This window comes from Saccostrea cucullata, unplaced genomic scaffold, assembly GCF_032062105.1.
Source record: "Saccostrea cucullata isolate Sc308-1 unplaced genomic scaffold, CSIRO_AGI_Scuc_v1 ctg20, whole genome shotgun sequence".
Taxonomy (NCBI): Eukaryota; Metazoa; Mollusca; class Bivalvia; order Ostreida; family Ostreidae; genus Saccostrea; species Saccostrea cuccullata.
The window spans coordinates 460,437-482,053 of record NW_026936980.1 but is presented as its reverse complement, the minus strand read 5'-3'; the positions used below and the strand labels follow the sequence as shown (position 1 = coordinate 482,053).

Here is a 21,617-nt window from a genome sequence, read left to right as displayed (position 1 = left end):
CCTTGGTCATAACTTTTGAACAGTTAGAACTAGGGCTTTCATATTTCACAGGTGTATTCCTTGTAACAAGACCTTACTTGGGGTACCAACACTTTTGACCTGATGACTTTGACCTTTGGAGTTTGACATTCTTTTTTAGAGAATTCAACAGTCGAGTCGCCATAAATTTCTATAGGGGGCATCAGTGTTTCACAAATACATCTTGATTTACATTTGAATTACTTTTACCCTATCATAGAACCATTTCTGAACAGCGTGAGAGAGCTTAAAATCTTTAATAGATTATGAATGATAATATTGTTTGCGCTTAAGCTGGAACTACTTGGAAAAATCAAACATTTTATATGTACATAACCCAATTATAAAGGCATTTTATTCCGATCTAGAGTTGTAGAAAAACTAACTGGAACGTGGAAGTAGAACCTAGATTATGTGTATCTGTCGCCAGTGGTGGAACCATGTAAGGAATACATAAAACTTAATAGCGACAGACCAAGGCCTTTCTTTAATTGAAACGAATTCACAGAATTAAACTATTGATCATGATAAATTGGTGTATCATTTTACTATTCAAACACTTAGTGCGAATTTTTTAAAATAAATATTTGATTTAACGATTTTATGTCTTTACCGGGCTATATAAAAAAAAACTAACTAGAAATTGTTTATATGGTTTGATAGGGAGAATTTATACACTACAATATTATGTAGACTGTACTAGAGATTTACACTTGTCTGTCAAACCCTAGGAACGATTAACCATGCCATGAAGTAACATTTCTTTACTAAATCTTATTATTCTTGAATAAATAAAAAGATTTTTTATGGGTTTAAACCCCGCGATTTAAGCATTATGTATGTCCATGTTGAAGTTGGGGATTGTTGAACAATAGGCGGTCTTTGGGGGATCAATCTCACAAATCAAACGGCCTTTTAAAGATGTAACATAATGCACGTAGATAAAACAGCCGTGCAGTAGAGACATGAATGTCTTGTAACGGGTTGTGTACTCAACGGGATTTAATTAACGCTAGGTAAGTAACATTTTCCCTAAAATTCATAAATCTAAATTGTTCTTTTCTGGAAGAATTTTCATGTACCTGTAAAGGATAATAATCTTTTATGCCAGTTTTATTACCTTATATACTTCGTTATTTTCTTTTCATCAAAATTAAGAGTTCACAATTCTTAGTTTAATTAATAAGAATGGAACAAATTAAAACTTATCGACTACGTATATTTAAAAAAGTACCCCCAGTCCTGTTTATTCTGTAATTACAAGTAAATATATGTATATTGAGATAAACAACAGTATTCAATCTCAAAGGTCCAATTAACAATTAAAATAATATATAAAAGACGTAAATAATATTAATGAGATAATTAAGCAAACAGATTTATTTTCAATATTCATCTGTATGTTGTTAAACTCTGCTTGCTTGTTGTACAAAACTTATAAAAAAACAATTATATTAAGCAAAAAATCTCTTAAGTTGTAAGCCAATCTTATTTCTTTTAAAATTTTCACAGCATTGACGTTCATGTAGTACTAACAATTAACTTTTATCTACACTTTAATCTTGTAATAAATAAAAGACAGTGAATGAAAGCAATACCTAGATATGTTGTATACGTCACCATATCATGTTAATTTTGTTTCATTTGTGTTGCAATTTTAATTTGATGGATTTTGAAATTTCATGTAGTATATAATTTGTTTGATGGTATTGTTGGAATTTGCACACATTAAATATTGTATATATTTATCACTTGTTTATCAATAGTACTCTTTACACATCAAATAAACAAACAAAAACAACACAAAAAACAAACAAACAATCAATAAATTATACATCAAACTTTGTATCCAAAAAAAAAAAGAACACGAGATATAATAAAAATATAAACCTTTTCTTTAGCTGAGAATTGTTTGATTTTTGAGTCATTTGTTGGTTCAAAATTTACAATAAAAATGACGATGATAAATATTATATAATTTCTGTCATTTTTCCTCCTTGACTCGTGTATTAAACATTTATGCGCTTTTCAACGATCGTCTCTCGCAATATATTGGAGTGTTTTATAGCACTTTCAACGATAATTGACCTTGGACACAAGGCTGTTTGTCCATATTTTTTATTCAAAATGATCTTTTTATGATTTTATCACCTAGATTTTACAATCTTTTGCCAAATACAACCAACACATTTACTAATACCTCTTTTTTGATCAGCTGTTCCTTGTTAATAGGACAAACATAAACATATATGTACAAAATGTGTGTTACTGATGTGAATAATGAGTTATTTATGAACTTTATATTGCGTGTAAAAAAAAAACACATGTTAAATAATAAAACTTAACTGCTTTAAGTCGATACGGATAGGTCGTGTAAGTACAATATATTTTACTTTTCATTACAAATCAAGTCAACCCCCAAATCTACCCGAAATAATAAGCAAGAAAGGTTAAGGAAAGTTCAGCCAAAAGAGAAAATGAAATTATCATTTTGAAAGTAGCAAATGAGCGTTATCAATATTAGACCATGACATGGAAAAAGACATAGACATATAAAGAAATCAATCACCCAGACAACAATTAATTAAATGAAAATAGATCTATACGTATTCTGTTGATATGTATGTAAATACTTGATTTAAGTGCCCGCAGCAGCTGTTAAAATTTGTAATTTAAAAAAAGAAAAGAAAGTACTTGTGTAAGATAACTAATGTAAGATAAAAATTGGCATGGATGATTGACAAGGTTCCTTTCTTTTTGCAGTGCTGATGTGACACGTAATACTTATTATGGGTGGCGGATCTAGCATCTTCACAAAGCAAGAGCTGGAGGATTATCAGGTAAGGGTAGAGCTACCTTAATATAAACAGGAACCAAATTCAATATCACACTGCTTCAGAATATATCCCGCAAAGGTCAGGAAAATGGGTAAATCATAATATACATGTTAACGCACGTATGTCGCAGGCAAACAGGTAAATTGTTTTTTTTAATGTTAAAAAAGTAAATATATCTTCATATACTTAAGAAACAGAAAACAAATTCATTTTAGGGCTTAAACTATCTTCTTTTTTTATTTCGATTGAGCTGTGGTTAAAATATAAGAGGCTTCCCTTGTTTGTTATGAATGTTAGAAGCTGTTTGAATGAAGCTTTTGTAAACAACAACAACAGCAACAAGAAAAACATAAACTACCCCAAGTTATGCTATATCTATAACATAGGTTAAAATAAGCTTCATTCCAGATTATACAATTTAGATTAATTTTTAATCCAATCAAATGACGCATTACAACCAAAATTAAATTATTATTAAATAAACATGATTATTATTTTAAAAAAGAAAAGAACGGTCAATACATGTAGGGGATGTTTACTCCCCTTGGGCTAGGCACCTGATATGACCTCTGAAATTTCCAGAGGTCCGTTTTTAATGACCTCTTTATACATGTATATTGGTATTGTTTATGGATCTGTTTGGATAGACCACTGTTCGTTAACTTCTCTGTTTTACATTGAATCTGATTGAATCAAGTGGTTTTTCTCATTTTAAGGAACTGACATATTTTACGAAGAAAGAAATTCACCAGTGAGTAGACACCTTCATTTCTTGCTTCATAAGTCAAAGGTTTTAAGGAACTTTATATTTACATTAACTTACAGTGCCGGTGTATGAAGATAACATTTTTTTAGCTTAAAATAATTATGTGAGTAAATAGTTAACGTTTCTTTTTTAGTGTTTTTAAAAGATTCAAGAGTTTAGTATTTGAAGACGACGACGACGAAAAGGAAGTGACAAAACACACCAAATTAACAAGTGATGAGCTATTTAATCTTCCAGAACTCATGGTAAATACTTTAATTCTTCTACGAAAATTCTGATAATATTTGCATTTATCTATAAAACAACAGACGTCCTATATGGTTTCCACACACAAAATCTATTTTTGAATTTAACATGTAAGGTATGGGTAAGAATTTTTTTCTGATGGGAAAATTAAGTTAAATTTATATAGGTAGTCATTTTCTTCATTCAGTACTTACTTGATTTGAAGCTACTAGATATATGATTTGATTAATAGGTAAACCCGTTTAAAGATTTTCGTAAAATGTTTTCGTCCTCCACTGATGATAGTATGACGTTTGAAAGATTTCCTGCAGATATGATGTCCGTTTTTGTGACCACGCCCCTTTGTCAATCAAAATTGAATATGCCTTCAGAATTTACGGTAAGTGAATATTTTGTCGATGAATAAAACAAAATTGAGTTTTCAATATGTATATATATTTTTTAAATTGCAATGCGATGTAAAAGAAAAACAACAAAGTAAAGGTAATAGGTCTTTGAGAAATTTTAAGAGCGTTTTGATTATTTTCAGATTTCGATGAAGATGAAACAATCGGTCGAGAAGACTTAAAGCAGATGATTGACAGGTTGACAGGTGAAAAGACTCTTGGAGAATCGGACATGGAGCAGCTTATCAACTCTGTAAGTTTTTTACAACTTACTAACTCTGAAAGTACAACAACTTATTGTCTCTGTACATATGACAACTTATTGACTCTGTAAGTACATGTACTACAACCTATGTTCTCTGAAAGTACAAGTTGACAACCTATAGACTCTGTAAGTACGACAACTTATTGACTCCGTATGTAAGACAAAGAGTTATTGACTCCATATGTAAGACAACTTATTGACTCTGTATTTTAAACAACTTATTGACTCTGTACATAACGACTACTAATTGACTCCGTATGTAAGACAACTTATTGACTCTGTTTGTAAGAAAATTTATTGACTCTATGTAAGACAACTTATTGACACCAATATTTTAAACAACTTATTAACTATGTACGTAAGACAACTTATTGACTCCGTATGTAAGACAACTTATTGACTCCATTATAAGGCAACTTATTGGCTTCGTATATATATACAAGTTATTGACTCCGTTTTATGACAACTTATTTTTGACTTTTGTAAACAACTTATTGACTCCGTATGTAAGACAAGGATTTTTTTCCGTATATAAGAAAACTTATTGACTCCGTTATAAGACAACTTATTGTCTCCATTATAAGACAACTTAAAACTCCGTTATAAGGCAACTTATTGGCTTCGTATGTAAGACAAGTTATCACTCCGTTATATGACAACTTATCGACGCCATATATAAGACAAGTTATTGACTCCGTGTGTAAGTAAACTTATTGACTCCGTATGTAAGACAATTTCTTATTGACTCCAGATATTGGAACGATACCACCTGCCTTAATAATATAATAATTGATGCTTCAAATATTATCAATATCCATACAAGTGGGATCCCATTTAACGTTACTAAATTTGTTTAATTTTTCAGGGCTTCCTCTAATTTTATTCAGATAAGAAATGAATATACCTTCCACAAAGCAATTATTTCATTATGTATTGCCATGAAAAATTATTAAATATTATGAATATGTCATATCACTCATGTATTATCAAGAATATATTATTATTTTATTGCACGCAAAGAACAACTATAAGATCTATTTGACATGAGAATTAGACCATTGAGAAATACGGTGATGTGATTTCAGAAATATTTCTTTCTTTAGATAATAGACGAGGCAGATCTAGATAATGATGATGCTTTGTCATTCGCTGAGTTTGAACACGTCATGACAAAAAACCCCGAGTTTGTCACGTATGTATGTTTTATCATTGTGCATTGTATACACATATATTTTATTACTATTTGAATCTTGCCTGATGCTGCATGTTTATTTAAGGAATTAATTGATCTAAAATTAAGCTTTATATATGTTATAACTGCCATGTATATGGGGTGCCGTTTTGGTATTTACTGCCAAAAATTGATATCACCTATTCGAATAGGTGATATCACTTAATCAATTGGTGATATCACCTATTATCATTTTGAATAGGTGATACTGTGTATCACCTATTCAAATAAGTGATATCACCTTTTCGAATAGGTGATATCACCAATTCGAATAGATGATATCACCTTTTCGAATAGGTGATATCACCTATTCGGAAAATGAATAGGTGATATCACCAACTGAAAAGGTGATTTCACCTATTCAAATAAGTGATATCACCTATTCGAATAGGTGATATCACTTTTCGGCATTAAATACCAAAATGGCGCCCCATACATGTACATGCAATACATGTGCACTACTAAGCGCAAACCTTTTCAACCCAGGCTATGCAAGTATAATTTTGATAGCTTTTCATGAAGTTAAAAGTGATATTATTTTTCTAAAAAAACTTCAAATTCTAGAGATGTTATATGAATTTTAATAAATATATGATATTTAGCATTGTGAGGAAGGTTACATTGATTATTATGTAGGGAAAACTTGATGTTTTTAAATACATGTGTATATCCAATGAAGAGGCGTGTTTATGCCAGAATTAATGTTTCTATCCAATGAAATGGCGTGTTAAGCCAGAATTAAGATTTCTATCCAATGATATTTTATCCAGAATTAATGTTTCTATCCAATGAAATGTGTTTTTGCTAGAATTAATTTTTTCAACTCTTTTTTTCTGGAGTTTCAGGATCCGCATGTAATAACTGTGACACCAAAGAAGATTCATTCGCGACTTTAAAACATTTTGTGATAGCAGCCTTGTGACACCTGTAAATATTTCCATGAAACATTTGAATATCTTTATGGCACTTGCAAATAATTATTACACATATTTATATGTAAGCAAGGTATTTCATGCTTTGGTAACATTTTGTAAAAGAATATATAGATTTGTTATAAAAACATTTTCTGTACATAGTATCTGTTCTGCTCCCAACTATTAGTTTTAAAATTTTAAAATCCCTGTTATATATATTCTTATATTGAAGTGGAGAATGCATCATACCTTTCAGAACTAGTGCAATGTGATTTCCACTTGTATTATATTTTTCCGCTATCATTATGTGAATTTTCATTAATTTGTAGAGTTAAGTTACATGTACCTCAATCAAAAGATGACCGTAATTGTTATCTATAAAGCTCTTTCATATTTTGTTCTGATTAAAAAAAGTCTATCTCATTGAAACTATATGTTGCTTTGGGAGACAGGACTCATCCACAAACTGTTGGAACACACATAATGGGTACTGTATCATGTCCTTTTTTTGTCACCTATTTTTATAATCCTGTGAAGCAGAATTTATTCAAAATATAACTCAACATTCACACTTTTCTTTCATGTTAACATCTGCCAAAGTGCGATAAATAACCTACTCTGAGTACAATCAATTTTAAAGATATAACGACTACTGACATATAAAAACTTTACCGAGATTTCAACAACCGAGTTTAAATTCAATATTTTGACAATTTTATGATCAATATACATGTAATGACCTTGTCAGCAAATATAATAACCTATCATTGGATAATATTTTCACCATTTTGCGTTTTTTAAAAATTTACCTGGCTTGGTATATTTTTAAAAAGTTTATATCAAAACTTTTAGCACTACAGATATCAAATTTGAAATTTCTTTCCATGCTGTAAATCTTTAGCTAGTGTGATTTGTCCATATTTGTAATTTTTTTGAGGTAAACAAGTATTACCTAATGTTTTCCTCTATTTCATTTTCAATGAAAAATAAGGAGAAAAAATTATAAGAATTACAGTATTTTTTCTAAACCTAAGAAATATATTAATTCTCCTCCTCAGAAAAAAAATGTTTGAATCATCTTCTTTAAATCAATATCAAATTTGATATAGGTATCCGGTTTACTTTTCATATGATTTCAAATTGAATGTCATAAAAAACATTTTTCAAACAAACATAATTTTGCAGATGTAAAACAAACAAACATTGAAATTGATTATAAACAAATATACATTGCAGTGTCCAAAAAATTACAAAGTTACATTGTAGTATGCTACAAACAATCATACATTGCATCATCCTGACAAAATATATTGCAGTCCTAATAACAAACATACATTGCAGTATCCTAAAACTCAACAAAATGACGTAAACAACAAACAAAATGCATACATTGAAGTATTCTAACAAATAAACACACATTTGTATCCTTACAAACAAACGTAAATTGCAGTATCCTTAAAACAGACACACAATGCAGTATCCTTACAAACAACGCATACATTGCAATATCCTTACAAACAAACATACATTTTGATCTTTTCAGAAATTCTCAGGGCTAAATAAGGCCAAACGTGGCTCTTGCTCGTTATGAATAGCAATTGCTCTGCTTATTGCTATTCATAATGCCATGTTCACTAAATAATCGTTGTTTATGATTATATTTGACTTTGATGTTGTCAAGATCGGATCAGAGGAAATCCTGGCTTCCATATGGATGTGGCTTGTTGTCTTCTGAAAAACACATGGCTATAAAAATTTCTACCTGATCATTGTACCTTTTCTCTAATAATCACAAATTGAATTTATAGAATTTACCTCTTACACAGTTTTTTTTGTCGAAAGATAAAGCCAAAATAGAATTTTCAATATATATATATATATATATATATATGATTTGCAATGGGATGTAAAAGAAAAACAACAACTTAAAGGTAAAAGGTCTTTGCAACACTGTTGGTGAAACAGAAATGAGAAATTTCAAAAGCATTTTGATTATTTTCAGATTTCGATGAAGATGAAGTAATCGGTAGAGAAGACTTAAAGCAGATGATTGACAGGTTGACGGGTGAAAAGACTCTCGGAGAATCGGACATGGAGCAGCTTATTAACTCTGTAAGTACAACAACTTATTGTCTCTGTATGTAAGACAACTTATTGACTATGTATGTAAGACAACTTATTGACTCTGTAAGTACAACAACTTACTGTCTCTGTATGTAAGACAACTTATTGTCTCTGTATGTAAGACAACTTATTGACTCTGTAAGTAAGACAACTTATTGTCTCTGTCAGTAAGACAACTTATTGTCTCTGTCAGTAAGACAACTTATTGACTCTGTAAGTACAACAACTTACTGTCTCTGTATGTAAGACAACTTATTGTCTCTGTCAGTAAGACAGCTTATTGACTCTGTAAGTAAGACAACTTATTGACTCTGTAAGTAAGACAACTTATTGTCTCTGTCAGTAAGACAACTTATTGACTCTGTAAGTACAACAACTTACTGTCTCTGTATGTAAGACAACTTATTGTCTCTGTCAGTAAGACAGCTTATTGACTCTGTAAGTAAGACAACTTATTGACTCTGTAAGTAAGACAACTTATTGTCTCTGTCAGTAAGACAACTTATTGACTCTGTATATATGGAAGACAATTAATCAAGTTGACTCTGTATGTAAGACAACTTATTGTCTCTGTCAGTAAGACAGCTTATTGACTCTGTAAGTAAGACAACTTATTGACTCTGTAAGTAAGACAACTTATTGTCTCTGTCAGTAAGACAACTTATTGACTCTGTATATATGGAAGACAATTAATCAAGTTGACTCTGTTTGTAAGACAAGTTATTGATTCCGTATGTAAGACAAGTTATTGATTCCGTATGTAAGACAAGTTATTGACTCTAATATGACATGTGATATGGATTTTAGTATGTGATATTCTGTTTATCATATATTTAAAATACTTAATATGCGAGTTCACATATGAGTTCACATATGGTCATTGAAGAATGCTTCGTGCTTTTTTATGACATTTTTCTTTAAAATCTTATAGAGCCAATTTTAGTTACTGAAAAAAATTAAGACCACAAATGTCATTTAAGATTTTTTTTTATATGAATATTTAAATAATATCAAGTAAATTAACTTTTAAACTTTATACAAACGTGCCTTCCAGTTTGATATGGATTTTCGGCCCGCCGGTCCGATACGTGATATCAATTTTCGGACCGGTCCGTGATATGGGGTATTGTGACGTCACCCGTATCACACCGAGCAGAATTGGTGTATTTACTACTAAGGATGTGATAAATATATATTATTATAACAGTAAGTTGATCCGAAGGGTTGTATCACGTCGAGTTGACAGGCGCGGATCATCAGATAAAACGACCCGCGCCTTTCAATGTGATGCAGCCCTTCGGATCAAGTTACTGTTATAATGATAAATTCATTATATACCTCCTTATAACTGGCTAAATATACTAAAATAAACCTTTAGAGATCATTTGTGTAATATTAATCCATTAAAGAAAGCATAATAAAAAGGGACTTTTTAACGTGCAAGAAAAATAACGTCATATTTCTGCGTACTACGTCATCAGTTTCAGAGAGTGGTGATATGGATTCAGAAAACCACAGTGTGGTGATCCGGAAAGTCGGATCACGACGTCACGTGATTGCGTTAAATCTGCAGTAAAACTGAGTGATACACATTAGGTATAACTGTATATAATAAGAAAACTTATTGACTCTGTATGTAAGAAAACTTATTTACTCCGTATGTAAGACAACTTACATTTATTGACTCTGTATGTTAGACAACTTATTGACTCTGTATGTAAGACAACTTATTGACTCCGTATGTAAGACAACTTATATTTATTGACTCCGTATGTAAGACAACTTATTGACTCTGTAAGAACGATACCACCTGCATTCAACAATCATTGATGCTTCAAATATAATCAATACATATCCATGCAGCTTGGATCCAATTTAATGTTACTAATTTTGTTTAATTTTCAAGGCTTCCCCTAACTTTATGCAGATAAGTAATGAAGATGCCTTCCACAAAGCAATTATTTATATATCGAAGCCTGCTAGGGAGATCATCTAACTATTTTGATGACGTCATGTAATAAAATCATATTATCGATAAAATTTTATGATTTTATTGCACGGAAATTAAAATCAAAGAACAACTGTAAAATCTATATTTGACATGAGAAATAGACGATTACAATATTCAGTATGGAGATGTGTATTCAGAAAGATTTCTTTCTTTAGATAATGGACGAGGCTGATCTAGATAACGATGACGCTTTGTCGTTTGCTGAGTTTGAACACGTCATGACAAAAAACCCCGAGTTTGTCACGTACGTATGTTTCTATCTTTTTGCATTGTATATATACACATGTTTTTATTATTTATTGAATTTTGCCTGAAGCTGCAGGTTTATTTAAGGAATTAATTGGTTTAACCTATAACTGTCATGTGATGCATGTACCCTACTGAGCGCAAACTGTATGGAAGTATAATTTGGATAGCTTTTCATTAAGCGTTTTCTCAAGGTGGACGTCAAATTCTACACATTTAGATAAATATAATAGGCATTGTGAGGAAGCTTACATAAATTGGTTATTATTAAGGGAATAATGTTTTCTATCCAATGAAATGATGGCGTGTTTATGCTGGTGAGAATTAATATTTTCTATTCAATTTTTATGGCAGAATTAATTTTTCAACTCTTTTTCAGGAGTTTCAGGATTCGCATGTAATATCTGTGACACCCGGAAGATATTTCTTGACAGTAAAACATTTTGTGATAGCATCCTTGTGACATCTGTAAATATTTCCATGAAACTTGTTAATATCTTTATGGCGCTTGCAAATATAATTATGACACATGATTATACATGTATATGTAGGCAAGATATTTCAATGCTTTAGTAACATTTTGTACGCAGGGAATAGATACTGTTATAAAACATTTACTGTAGAGAATATCTGCATGTTCTGTCCCAACTTTAAGTTTTCAAGAAATTTTAAAATCACTGGCAGACAACTTTTTAATAGAAATAGAGAATGCATAATACCCTTCAGAAGCAGTGCAATGAGACTACCATAAAATAATATATTTTTATTTTTTAATTTATCATTATGTGAATTTCCATGAATTTGTACAGTTTATTTTCCTATAAAAAATTTGTTGTCCGTAATTGTTATCCATAGCTCTTTCATATTTTGTTCTGATTAAAAGAATTTCTATATCATTAAAACTTTATAATTATGTTGTTTTTGGAGGACCAGAACTTTCAACAAACTGTTGGAAATGCTATTGGTACTATTTGTGCTCCTTTTTTCGCCAGCCTATTTTTATAATCCTGTAAAGCAGAATTTTTTTACGATAAAATACTTACTCCACACTCGCACTTTTCGTTTCGTTACGGTGTTTACATCTTCCAACTTATTTGATACCCACATACGTACTCCGAGTACAATCAAACCGATATAGACTCCTGAACCATCATTCAAGAAATGAATGACGCATGTTATTTGGCAGCTTAGTTATGATGAATCATTTTTCAGTGGCAAAGTAAGATTTCAACAGTGGCAAAGTAAGATTTTGAAATCAATTCAAGTGCAGAATCAAAGAACAGAATGTTATTGTACACGCATTATCATTTTTATCTTGTCAGAATGATCTCAAATGTATAACAATTGCAAAACACATACGGGTAACATCCTGCAGTTAATTCTTTCAATAAGAATGGAAGTCGTTACTTTTCTTACCTTGTATTCGGTCTAATGCAAAATTTAGAAATGCACACACGTACTCTGTGGTTATATTAAAAGTTTCTTGAATTTCAGATTGACATTGTAATTTATAGAGACCAGGTTTTCGAAAAAACTGAAGAAAATCACATGTGTAACAATTGCGTCACGCTTTAATATCAGGCCTATTTTTGTTTTCATATGAAGTAGTATTTATCTATTCAAAATCAACTCTGATACATGACAAAGAGAACACTTGCTGTGGCCTTCTATTCGATAATTAGATATATATCGACAAATAATTATCAATTAACTATTGTGATTTCCATTTATATTTTTACTAAATACATGTAAATCCTAGTGAGTTTGAAATAAAAAAAAAAGATACAACAGAGCCACACAAATCTTTTTTTTTTCATATTAGGATATTTCACTCGAAAAAGACGTTAATGATAACCTGACAACAAACCTTTATGTTAATTCTAATGACTTAAGCTAATCAATCATCAACTTCCTTACTTATGTAGCAATATGCCCTTATACGGATTTTTTGTTTTTTTTTCCCTGGATCATGACAATGAGTATACGGCAGGTGTGGCCGATCAGCAGGGGATGCTCGCTCATCCATGACACCTGATCAAGCCTCTGATATTTCAGAGGTCTGTATTTGCTCCGCTCCTGATTTGTATTTTTAATGGACTTTTGATCTTTATTACTTTCTGTTGTGTCTACCTCATTCCATATTTTTAACTTGCTGTCCAAATAATAATATGATAAATATAAAGATTTGCAGAATTTTTTATTTATAAACATAACTGATTGTGATTACTTTCAGGGTGTTTAGTATCTCCTGTGTTTCTTGTGATGTCTACCACAGAGATGGGTGACGTCTATCCCACGGTAGTAAAACCGAGCAGTACATCCGTTGCAGAAACCCCTGAAATATATGTGCTTAGTGAAAACGCAGAACTGCGTATAACATGTAGAAAAATTTCATTTCATTATTTCTTAATATCAATTTAAAATCATAAGCGCTTAGAAAAACTGGAAACTCGCTTAAAAGTTTGATTATATAGCTGAATGATTTTTAAGTAATTGTAAATACTTATTTTTACAAAAATGAAATTAAATTGTTTACTTACACACATCTAGCGAAGGGGAAGTTATCGCATCTCTGTACCTGGCATGCCGGAACATAGCAAGCAATGTAGGGGCATCTACCTCCTTAACGAAGAAAATAGTTTTAGGAGTTCAATATTTTTTTAAAAAGAAAATGTACCTTAGATTTTCGAAAATCATGTAAATTTATTAAATAAAGGACATGCGAGAGATGTGTTGTAGGAAGATAGAAATATTCTAATTAACACAACATACCAATATCACATATCAGTATGTTATTTCACTTACCGCCAGGGAGAGTTTGTCCACCATAAAATCCGCCACCTTGTCCTCCGAGATATCCGCCACCTTGTCCTCCAAGATATCCGCCACCTTGTCCTCCAAGATATCCGCCACCCTGTCCTCCTAGATATCCGCCACCTTGTCCTCCAAGATATCCGCCACCCTGTCCTCCAAGATATCCGCCACCTTGTCCTCCAAGATATCCGCCACCCTGTCCTCCAAGATATCCGCCACCCTGACCTCCAAGATATCCGCCACCCTGTCCTCCAAGATATCCGCCACCCTGTCCTCCTTGATAGTCGTCGTAAGATGAATAGTGATGTCTAGGACGGCCGTATCCTTTAGAGTACTTACTGCATGTTAGACCCTAAAAAGTTAACACACATTCAATTTTTCCTCGATAAAGTCGAAATTGAAAGTGTTTAAAGTAATATTCAATATCATTTTCACTTTTTAGAAATAAGCTAGTAGAAAAAATATCATATTGAAAAAAATCATATTTTGTCATAATCTTCGCATTCATTGCAATATTTAAGATAAGGACATTTTACCAGCAGTGTGGCGAGAAACAAGAAAGCAACAGCAAACTTCATGGTTGATCGTGGTCTCCTGGTGAAGAATTGAAGATCTTGCTCATTTATATATACATGCGTAAACAAATAATATGCAACGCACGATGAAATCTAAATCCGGGAGGACACGTGCTCAGAATCTCTATCAAGATTTAAAAGAAAATTGAAATTTTAACTTCAATTTTGATAATTATTGGAAAAACATTACCGGAATATTATTAAACGATTTTCAACTTTGATTTTTTTTAAATACAGCAATCAATTTCTTTAATTCTGACAAACAATACTTCCTTTTAATATCTGTCAAACTTGGTTAGAGGACATCTGTTAAACAGCTTGAAAAAGAGTGCATCGTGTAAATAGAATGAGTTCAATAACATTCTAAATTAATAAAGTTATAAAGTTTTCATCATATAATCAAAAACAAAGATTATATACTAAGTATATAACAAATATATTTATATAGAACCTGTATATTTTTTAACTTACATAATTTAACATAGATCTGAAATATTTTGTAGAGGACAATAAATGAATTTCATGAAAACTCAAAACAAGTTTAAAAATCCGATTCAGAGAGAGAGAGAGAGAGAGAGAGAGAGAGAGAGAGAGAGTAAAATTGTTGATAAAGTTGACAAAAAGGGAGTCTAAGATTAATTATTTTACGGGGTAAATCAATATCAGTTGATAATTTTAACTTTATTTCTAAACAATTCTGTAAAATACGTTCTTTTTTTTTTTAACCTAATGGTACTATTATTGTGGGATTTAACTGATCGTGTTGGAATTTCCAATGTTTGACAGGTCAATGATCTCATGTCTAAGACCTGTCGATATTCGGAATTTCCAACAAAATACCAGAATAAACACAAACGTATACATGTATATGAAGTTCTCTAAAAAAAACATTACAATTTATATAAAATTCTGGTCTATCATGTCTCTAAAGGTTTAAAGGAATATGAATTTTGGTAGAAATAAGTTGTTGGATTAATTTGTGAAACCTTAGGGAAAAAATTACTATTTCGTAAGCATCTTATGTGTACCTTGCATACTCATTTATGCATGTCATAGTCTGGGGAAAAAATGTAAAAGACTTTTTTTCTATTTGTACAATGGTTTTTATGTACATTGTGCTGCTGATATATAATTTTATCCCTTTTTCTAGCTATTTTTTTTTTATTGCAGATAAAAAGATTTTATCATACATGTATATACCAGTAATTGCATTTGAAAACGAGTTCATTTAGAATACTTTTTTGCATGAGATAAGCAAATATATATATAGAGTTTATAATAAAAATTTCTGTGATATTAACACCAAATGAAACTCTAAATTAAATATTTGATATTTTTTGCATTTATATCTTCAATTAAAATTTGGTATATCTGTAAATTAATTGAAGATAGGCATAATCGATTCAATATATTTAATAATTTAAATTTAATATATTCAAATGAATTACAGATAAATTAAGGTTTTGCCAAAGGTTAACATGTCCAAAAATTTATTTTTACATTACCTCCAAGACTATGTGGTTCAAAAAGTTAAAACTTTTACAGTTTATAAATAAATCATTGATTAACATATAGAAAATATCATTGGATAACAAATAATTAAAATATATATTTTTGAAAGAAAATATATAAAAAATTTAAATATTTTATTTTTAAAAACAGGCACTCTCTTAATTCTGTACTTTTAGTTTAAACCATCATTGCAGAAATAATATATGTTTATCAATGAAGGGCACGTTGGACGTGAATGCTCTCTCAAAGACTGTTATTGAAAGCATAATATGTATAAAGATAAGACCCTTGTAAAATATAAAATCAAAATATTTGTTATAAAAATTCTGCATCTGAAATTGCTGTAACAAATAGAAGACTTTAACGGTAAGAGATAGAAATATCTCAATTTTCACAGTTTAAAGGAAGGTATAAATAAATGTTATACTAGTTTAAGTAATTAATGAAAATATTGCCAAAAGAAAGTAGAAGTGGACATTTGTACTATAGTTTAGAATTGAACGAGTTGACAATAAAATAGTCCTTTTTATTAGGAATAATTTCCTCGGAAAGTTACCTCTCTTTTCAGAGGGATATTACATCTTCAATTTATATTAATTGAAAACTTTATTTCTAAATGAATAATGTATGATAAATTAAACTTTCTTCAATGCATTTGGTTCGACAAACAACTGATTGTTAAAACAATCTTGCACATATATCTGAAAATATGTTTAATTTTTTAATAAGGCCTATACCATCGTCGCAAACCACAGCCAAAATGTACGATCCCCTCCCACTCTGATTGAAGACAACTTTATGAGGACTCCGAATCGTGGCTTGAGACGATGGGCCTATGCCCTATCTGTGAATTCCCTGAATTGGTCTTCTTCTTCTTTTTTTTTTTTTTTTTTCTTAAAGCATCTTCTCAATTTTTTTTTCAAACCTACTGTGTTTACCATTAAAGTTTTTTCATGTTTGAAAAATTGATGAAGGCGTGAAGATAGATTTCTCACAGAAACCTCATACGTGTAAGTACCAAGAAGATTATTATTAAGTTTGCATAAGCTTGCCAGGGCAGACTATATTTAGTAAATATATATCTATATTTAGTAAATATAGATGCATGTATATTGATCGAAAACTTAAAGAGGAAATTTCTCTCGCCTTATTAATTTGTGTTTGATTTGTGATAAAATAAATTCATATTAAACCAAAAACACAAAATTATTATATCTTACCGTGGCAAAAAGAAACTATTTAAATAAAATCATTATGCCAATTAAAAAAATGTTTAAAACAATGTTTTAGTGCAGTAAATGAAGAACATTTCAAATTTCATGTTTAAAAAAGTATTTTTTTTTTAAATTAAAGTAGACTTTCTTGGAAATGTAAAATCATTTAAAGCAATATGAGCTGCAACTTTGATGTCGGATTTTTTTGTTGCAAAATTGTAAATAACTATTTCAATAACAGAAAAAATAACGTTAATAACTTCTGCTGTTCATGTTTTCGATGGAAGAACTATTTATAAGCTTCGATTGAATCAAAATTACATTAATTTTGTCCTGTACAATAAAGATTTCTTCTTTAAAACTGTATGTTGGATTGTATATAGAAGTCTTTCTTCTGTTTTATTTTAGTCTAATTGATCATAAATGTTTAGTTACATAAAAATTTTCAATAAATTTTCAAAAATGCAGCTCATATTGCTTAAAAAAATCAAACACAAATTGATAAGGCAAGAGAAATTGCCTTTTTAAGTTTCCGATCAATATATATGTATCTATATTTACTAAATATAGATATAATTATATATACATGTATATTTTCTTTAAAAAAAGTCTGCCCTGGCAAGATTATACAAACTTAATAATCTTCTTGGTACTTACATGTATGAGGCTTCTGTCCGTGAGAAATCTATCTTCACGCCTTCAAAACCCCATTGCCCAGATTAAAAATGCATGTAAATGAAAATAGACATGCATGTAGCTGTTTGAACTTTGAAATTGGTTGTTTTGATTCGCCGAGTGATTTGAAAATGGAGTGAATAAAACCTTACCATTATTTAAAAATATTTGAAAACAAAATCTACAACAGATCGAACGTTTTTGATTTAAAAAAAAATAGAATCTCTTGACAGAATTATTTTAAAAATAGCATGTTCATAAGATTTTTATTTATTTAGAATCCACTACTTTTACTCATTATTAATATTTCGAAGTGAAAGTTCTCTGTTTTTCTTCATAGTTTAGTAAAACAATAATAATCGGGAAGACATTATTTAAATCTACATTGTATACAATCTAGGACACATCTGTCTATGTAACAAAATTTAATTTTCTAATTCTTAAATAACTGTTGAAACGACTGTGTTATGATTTAGCAAAAATTTCAAGAAAGAGGCATTTTTTGCCCAAAAAGAAATTAAATCTAGGGAATTCTTACTCACAATAGATACTTGGTTTTATACCTAAATTAAAGTTTGTTTATTGACATGATGTTTTCCTGTGAAACCCAGAATGGCAGTTTATATTTTTTAAAAGATTTTTTCTATTATGACGATAGATCATGATAAATGGTGACATGTAAATTTCCTTAAATAGATATAAAAATTGATATGTATTTGATATGAATTATGTATTTGCCATCATTGAATTCTCTTCAAAAAATATAGTTAACATACAAAGCATGAATATTTACTTTTTAATAGAACTTTCATTGAACTAGAATACTTATCAAAAACATTAGAAAGATATTCTTAGAGATGCGATAGTGTGCTGGTGACAAGTTTAAATAAATTTGCATGTTACTAGAAAAAATACATTTTTTTTTATTTATACAAAATTTTATTCACATAAGTGAATGGGATTGGGCAGCAGGCAAAGCCTATTTTAGCCCTCTCCCTAATAATACACTGTAGATTACATTGTAGATTACAAAAACTCAAGAAATTATACAAATTTATTCAAAGGAAATAAAACACGGAGTCCTGGAAATTCAAAATCGAAATGGCTGGATCAGGCGCTCGAGATTTCATGAAGGCCTATATAATGCATTTTTAAAAGGTGCTTTGTGAAAACATTAATAATACCATGTAATTATATGTACATTATGTAAAATAAAATTTAATGAAGACATAATCAAGTGTATAATACATCTGTTTTAGATACACGTATTTGCAAGAAGGATTACTATTTCGACCATAGAAGTTTGAAAATGTTGAATTTCAATGGACTACTGATATCCTTAATTCATCAATTTATTTGGCAATAGCTTGCTTTGTTTTCGAAATTATTCGTACGTAGGACATACTCTAGCGTAACGTGAAATAAATATGATTAAGGACGGATGATACAAATTTTTGTCAGAAAGTTTGAAAATAATAACTTGGGTCATGTTTAAATGAGTTAAATAAATAAGTTTTATCGCGTAGGTTTTAATTTTTTATTAAAATTTTCACAAAAATGGGATTTGAAGTGAAAAATATTTGTATAGATTAATAAGGATGGTTTCAGAGGGGCAGACTTTTGAACCTCACAGAAGGTTTACAATTTCTTTTTATTCTAGAAATTTATTATTTGTATCATTTGCAATCAAATTAGGCCAAAAAATATATACCAATCCAGGCATCCATTATTTTGTTTGTATCATCTGTCCTTAAGATAATGTATTAAAATGTAAAATGCCTTTTATTCAATAAGGTATTGGAAACTGGTGCAATATATTAAACAAAGAGGTCAAAGTGGTTAAAGAAGGTCTCAGATCAATCAGCATCAATAAGGAAGGTTAATTATAACTCCTAATTATTATTCCTGATTATTACTCCAAACACGATTCTGTCCGGAATCTGGGCAAAACCAGGCTTGACACTATATAATGGATCGAGAACAAATTTATTTATGATTATGTAATTAAATCTGCTTTCTACAAAGCGGTCTCTTCCTGATTTGATTAAATCATTAGGGGATCCGTCATATGTTTAATTTAAAGAAGCAATAAATCAAAATGTTGGCAACAGGAATAATATTAAACAAAATTAAATAAAAGGTGTACAAGGTAATGATTGTATCAGCAATATAGGGGAGGAATTCATTTATGATTACGTAACTGAATTTTTATTAAGCTTTTAAAATCCAATTGAATGTGATTCAAGGTACACTTCAATGCTAATAATAATTATTATTAATTTATCCAGTGACCCACTTATGAAGACATTTCCCCCTGTATATTACAGAGACTTACTCAGACACAATGAACTCTAGATTCAGATGATTATATTCTGTACTGACTCGGATTTCATATACATCAAATACAAACAAAACATTTATAATTTTTGTTAAGATGATAAATTATCAGCTCAAATTGTGTGGATTATGCATAAGGACACAAGAGCAAAAACTTCACAAATCCATTTATCGAACTGTAACAAAACAAACAAACCGAAAAAAACCAGTTATGTATCAACTGCAAATTATTACAAGTTACAGTAACTATAAAAAATTATAAATTATAAGAACTGCGAACGATAGTATTGTTCTCCCGCCTACCTCCAGGTCAATTTTCAAAAGTTAACATATTCGAAGAATTTTTAACATTTTTATAGATAATTATATGGATTTTTATAAAACATTACTTGTTTGGGAAAACAAAGAGAGATAACTAAATTTTTGGTAAAACTTGTGTTTTTAACTATAGAAATCAACGGAAAACGGAAAATATTTTTAAAACATCTTTCCCCCCCCCCCCGTGTCACAAAAATTCCTTTTTACAGTTAATATGGACTGTTATTTCACAAATTCATACCAAAGCTTTTTGTGTGACACGAGGGGAACATATGTTTATTGACAAAAAAACGATAAAATTGCTTACATTCCACCAATTAAAAAGAGATTCACAACTGAAACATTTTATTTTATTAACATATTTATGTTTTATTTATTTGCCTAAAATATAAGAAAAGATATAAGGAACATTTAATCACATCCAAGACTATTTCAAAATATGGTGGTGGTTGAAAGTCCGATTTCAATGGAAAATATCGTCTACCGCCCTTTTTTCAAGAGCTGGAATTTTGGATAATTTACTACTTAGCGCTGGTATTAAGGCAATTCATCATTTCCCATTGAACTGTTCTTTGTATTAAACAAAGACTTTATGGCCAAATTGCTGTTTATTTTGAATTAAATGGATCCAAAATGTAGGCGGGAATCGAGAGTTAGCGTGCGTATTTCTTTTACTCTTGGTCAAAATTCCAAATAAGAAAGCAGTGAAATACATGTAGATGTAACTGCACTCTATTTACGTTGAGATGTGCTTCTGTTTTTCCAGTGGAAAAATACGCATTTAAAGTCTTTTCTCGGCACTTGAAGTCATTGAACAGTGAACCGCGAGTATAAATAGACTTAGTTCGTCAATTGTTAACCTCAGTATTGTATAAAGTTCACCAAAATGTTAATCATTCAGCTTTTATACTATGTCTATATTAACATAAACGCAGCAGCATGGATAAGATATTATAGGATGTAAATATTTACATCTGGATAGACTGTATAAGCTTATGCCATCAGGTGTAAACAAAGCAATAAGTTCCTGTTACGACCTCTCTTTAGTTTAACAAATAAAACTTTATACTTACACTGTTAAAGTAGATAATTGTAAACAATAGTGCCGGTACAGTATCGATCTGGGGC

The 21,617-nt window shown here is 30.1% G+C and overlaps 1 protein-coding gene and 1 pseudogene across 1 annotated transcript; one reads left to right on the top strand and one right to left on the bottom strand.

Annotated features, from left to right (window-relative positions):
- The first annotated feature begins 775 nt into the window (after positions 1-775).
- Positions 776-11,570, top strand: LOC134246989 (calcium and integrin-binding protein 1-like; annotated as a pseudogene).
- Positions 11,571-13,224: 1,654 nt separating this feature from the next.
- On the bottom strand, positions 13,225-14,484 carry LOC134246956 (ctenidin-1-like). Its single transcript, XM_062729302.1, has 4 exons — positions 14,395-14,484; positions 13,850-14,210; positions 13,585-13,666; positions 13,225-13,379 (listed from the first exon to the last, which is right to left on the bottom strand). Exons 1-4 carry the CDS (start codon positions 14,434-14,436, stop codon positions 13,283-13,285), a joined length of 582 nt encoding a protein of 193 aa, XP_062585286.1. The 5' UTR covers positions 14,437-14,484; the 3' UTR covers positions 13,225-13,282.
- Positions 14,485-21,617: the final 7,133 nt, after the last annotated feature.

Coding starts and splice junctions, on each gene's coding strand:
- LOC134246956 (XM_062729302.1), bottom strand. CDS start 14,436: ATGAAGTTTGCTGTTGCTTTCTTGTTTCTCGCCACACTGCTG. Junction 13,667..13,849: donor TGGACAAACTCTCCCTGGCG/GTAAGTGAAATA, acceptor TTCTTCGTTAAG/GAGGTAGATGCCCCTACATT. Junction 13,380..13,584: donor TTCCCCTTCGCTAGATGTGT/GTAAGTAAACAA, acceptor CATATATTTCAG/GGGTTTCTGCAACGGATGTA.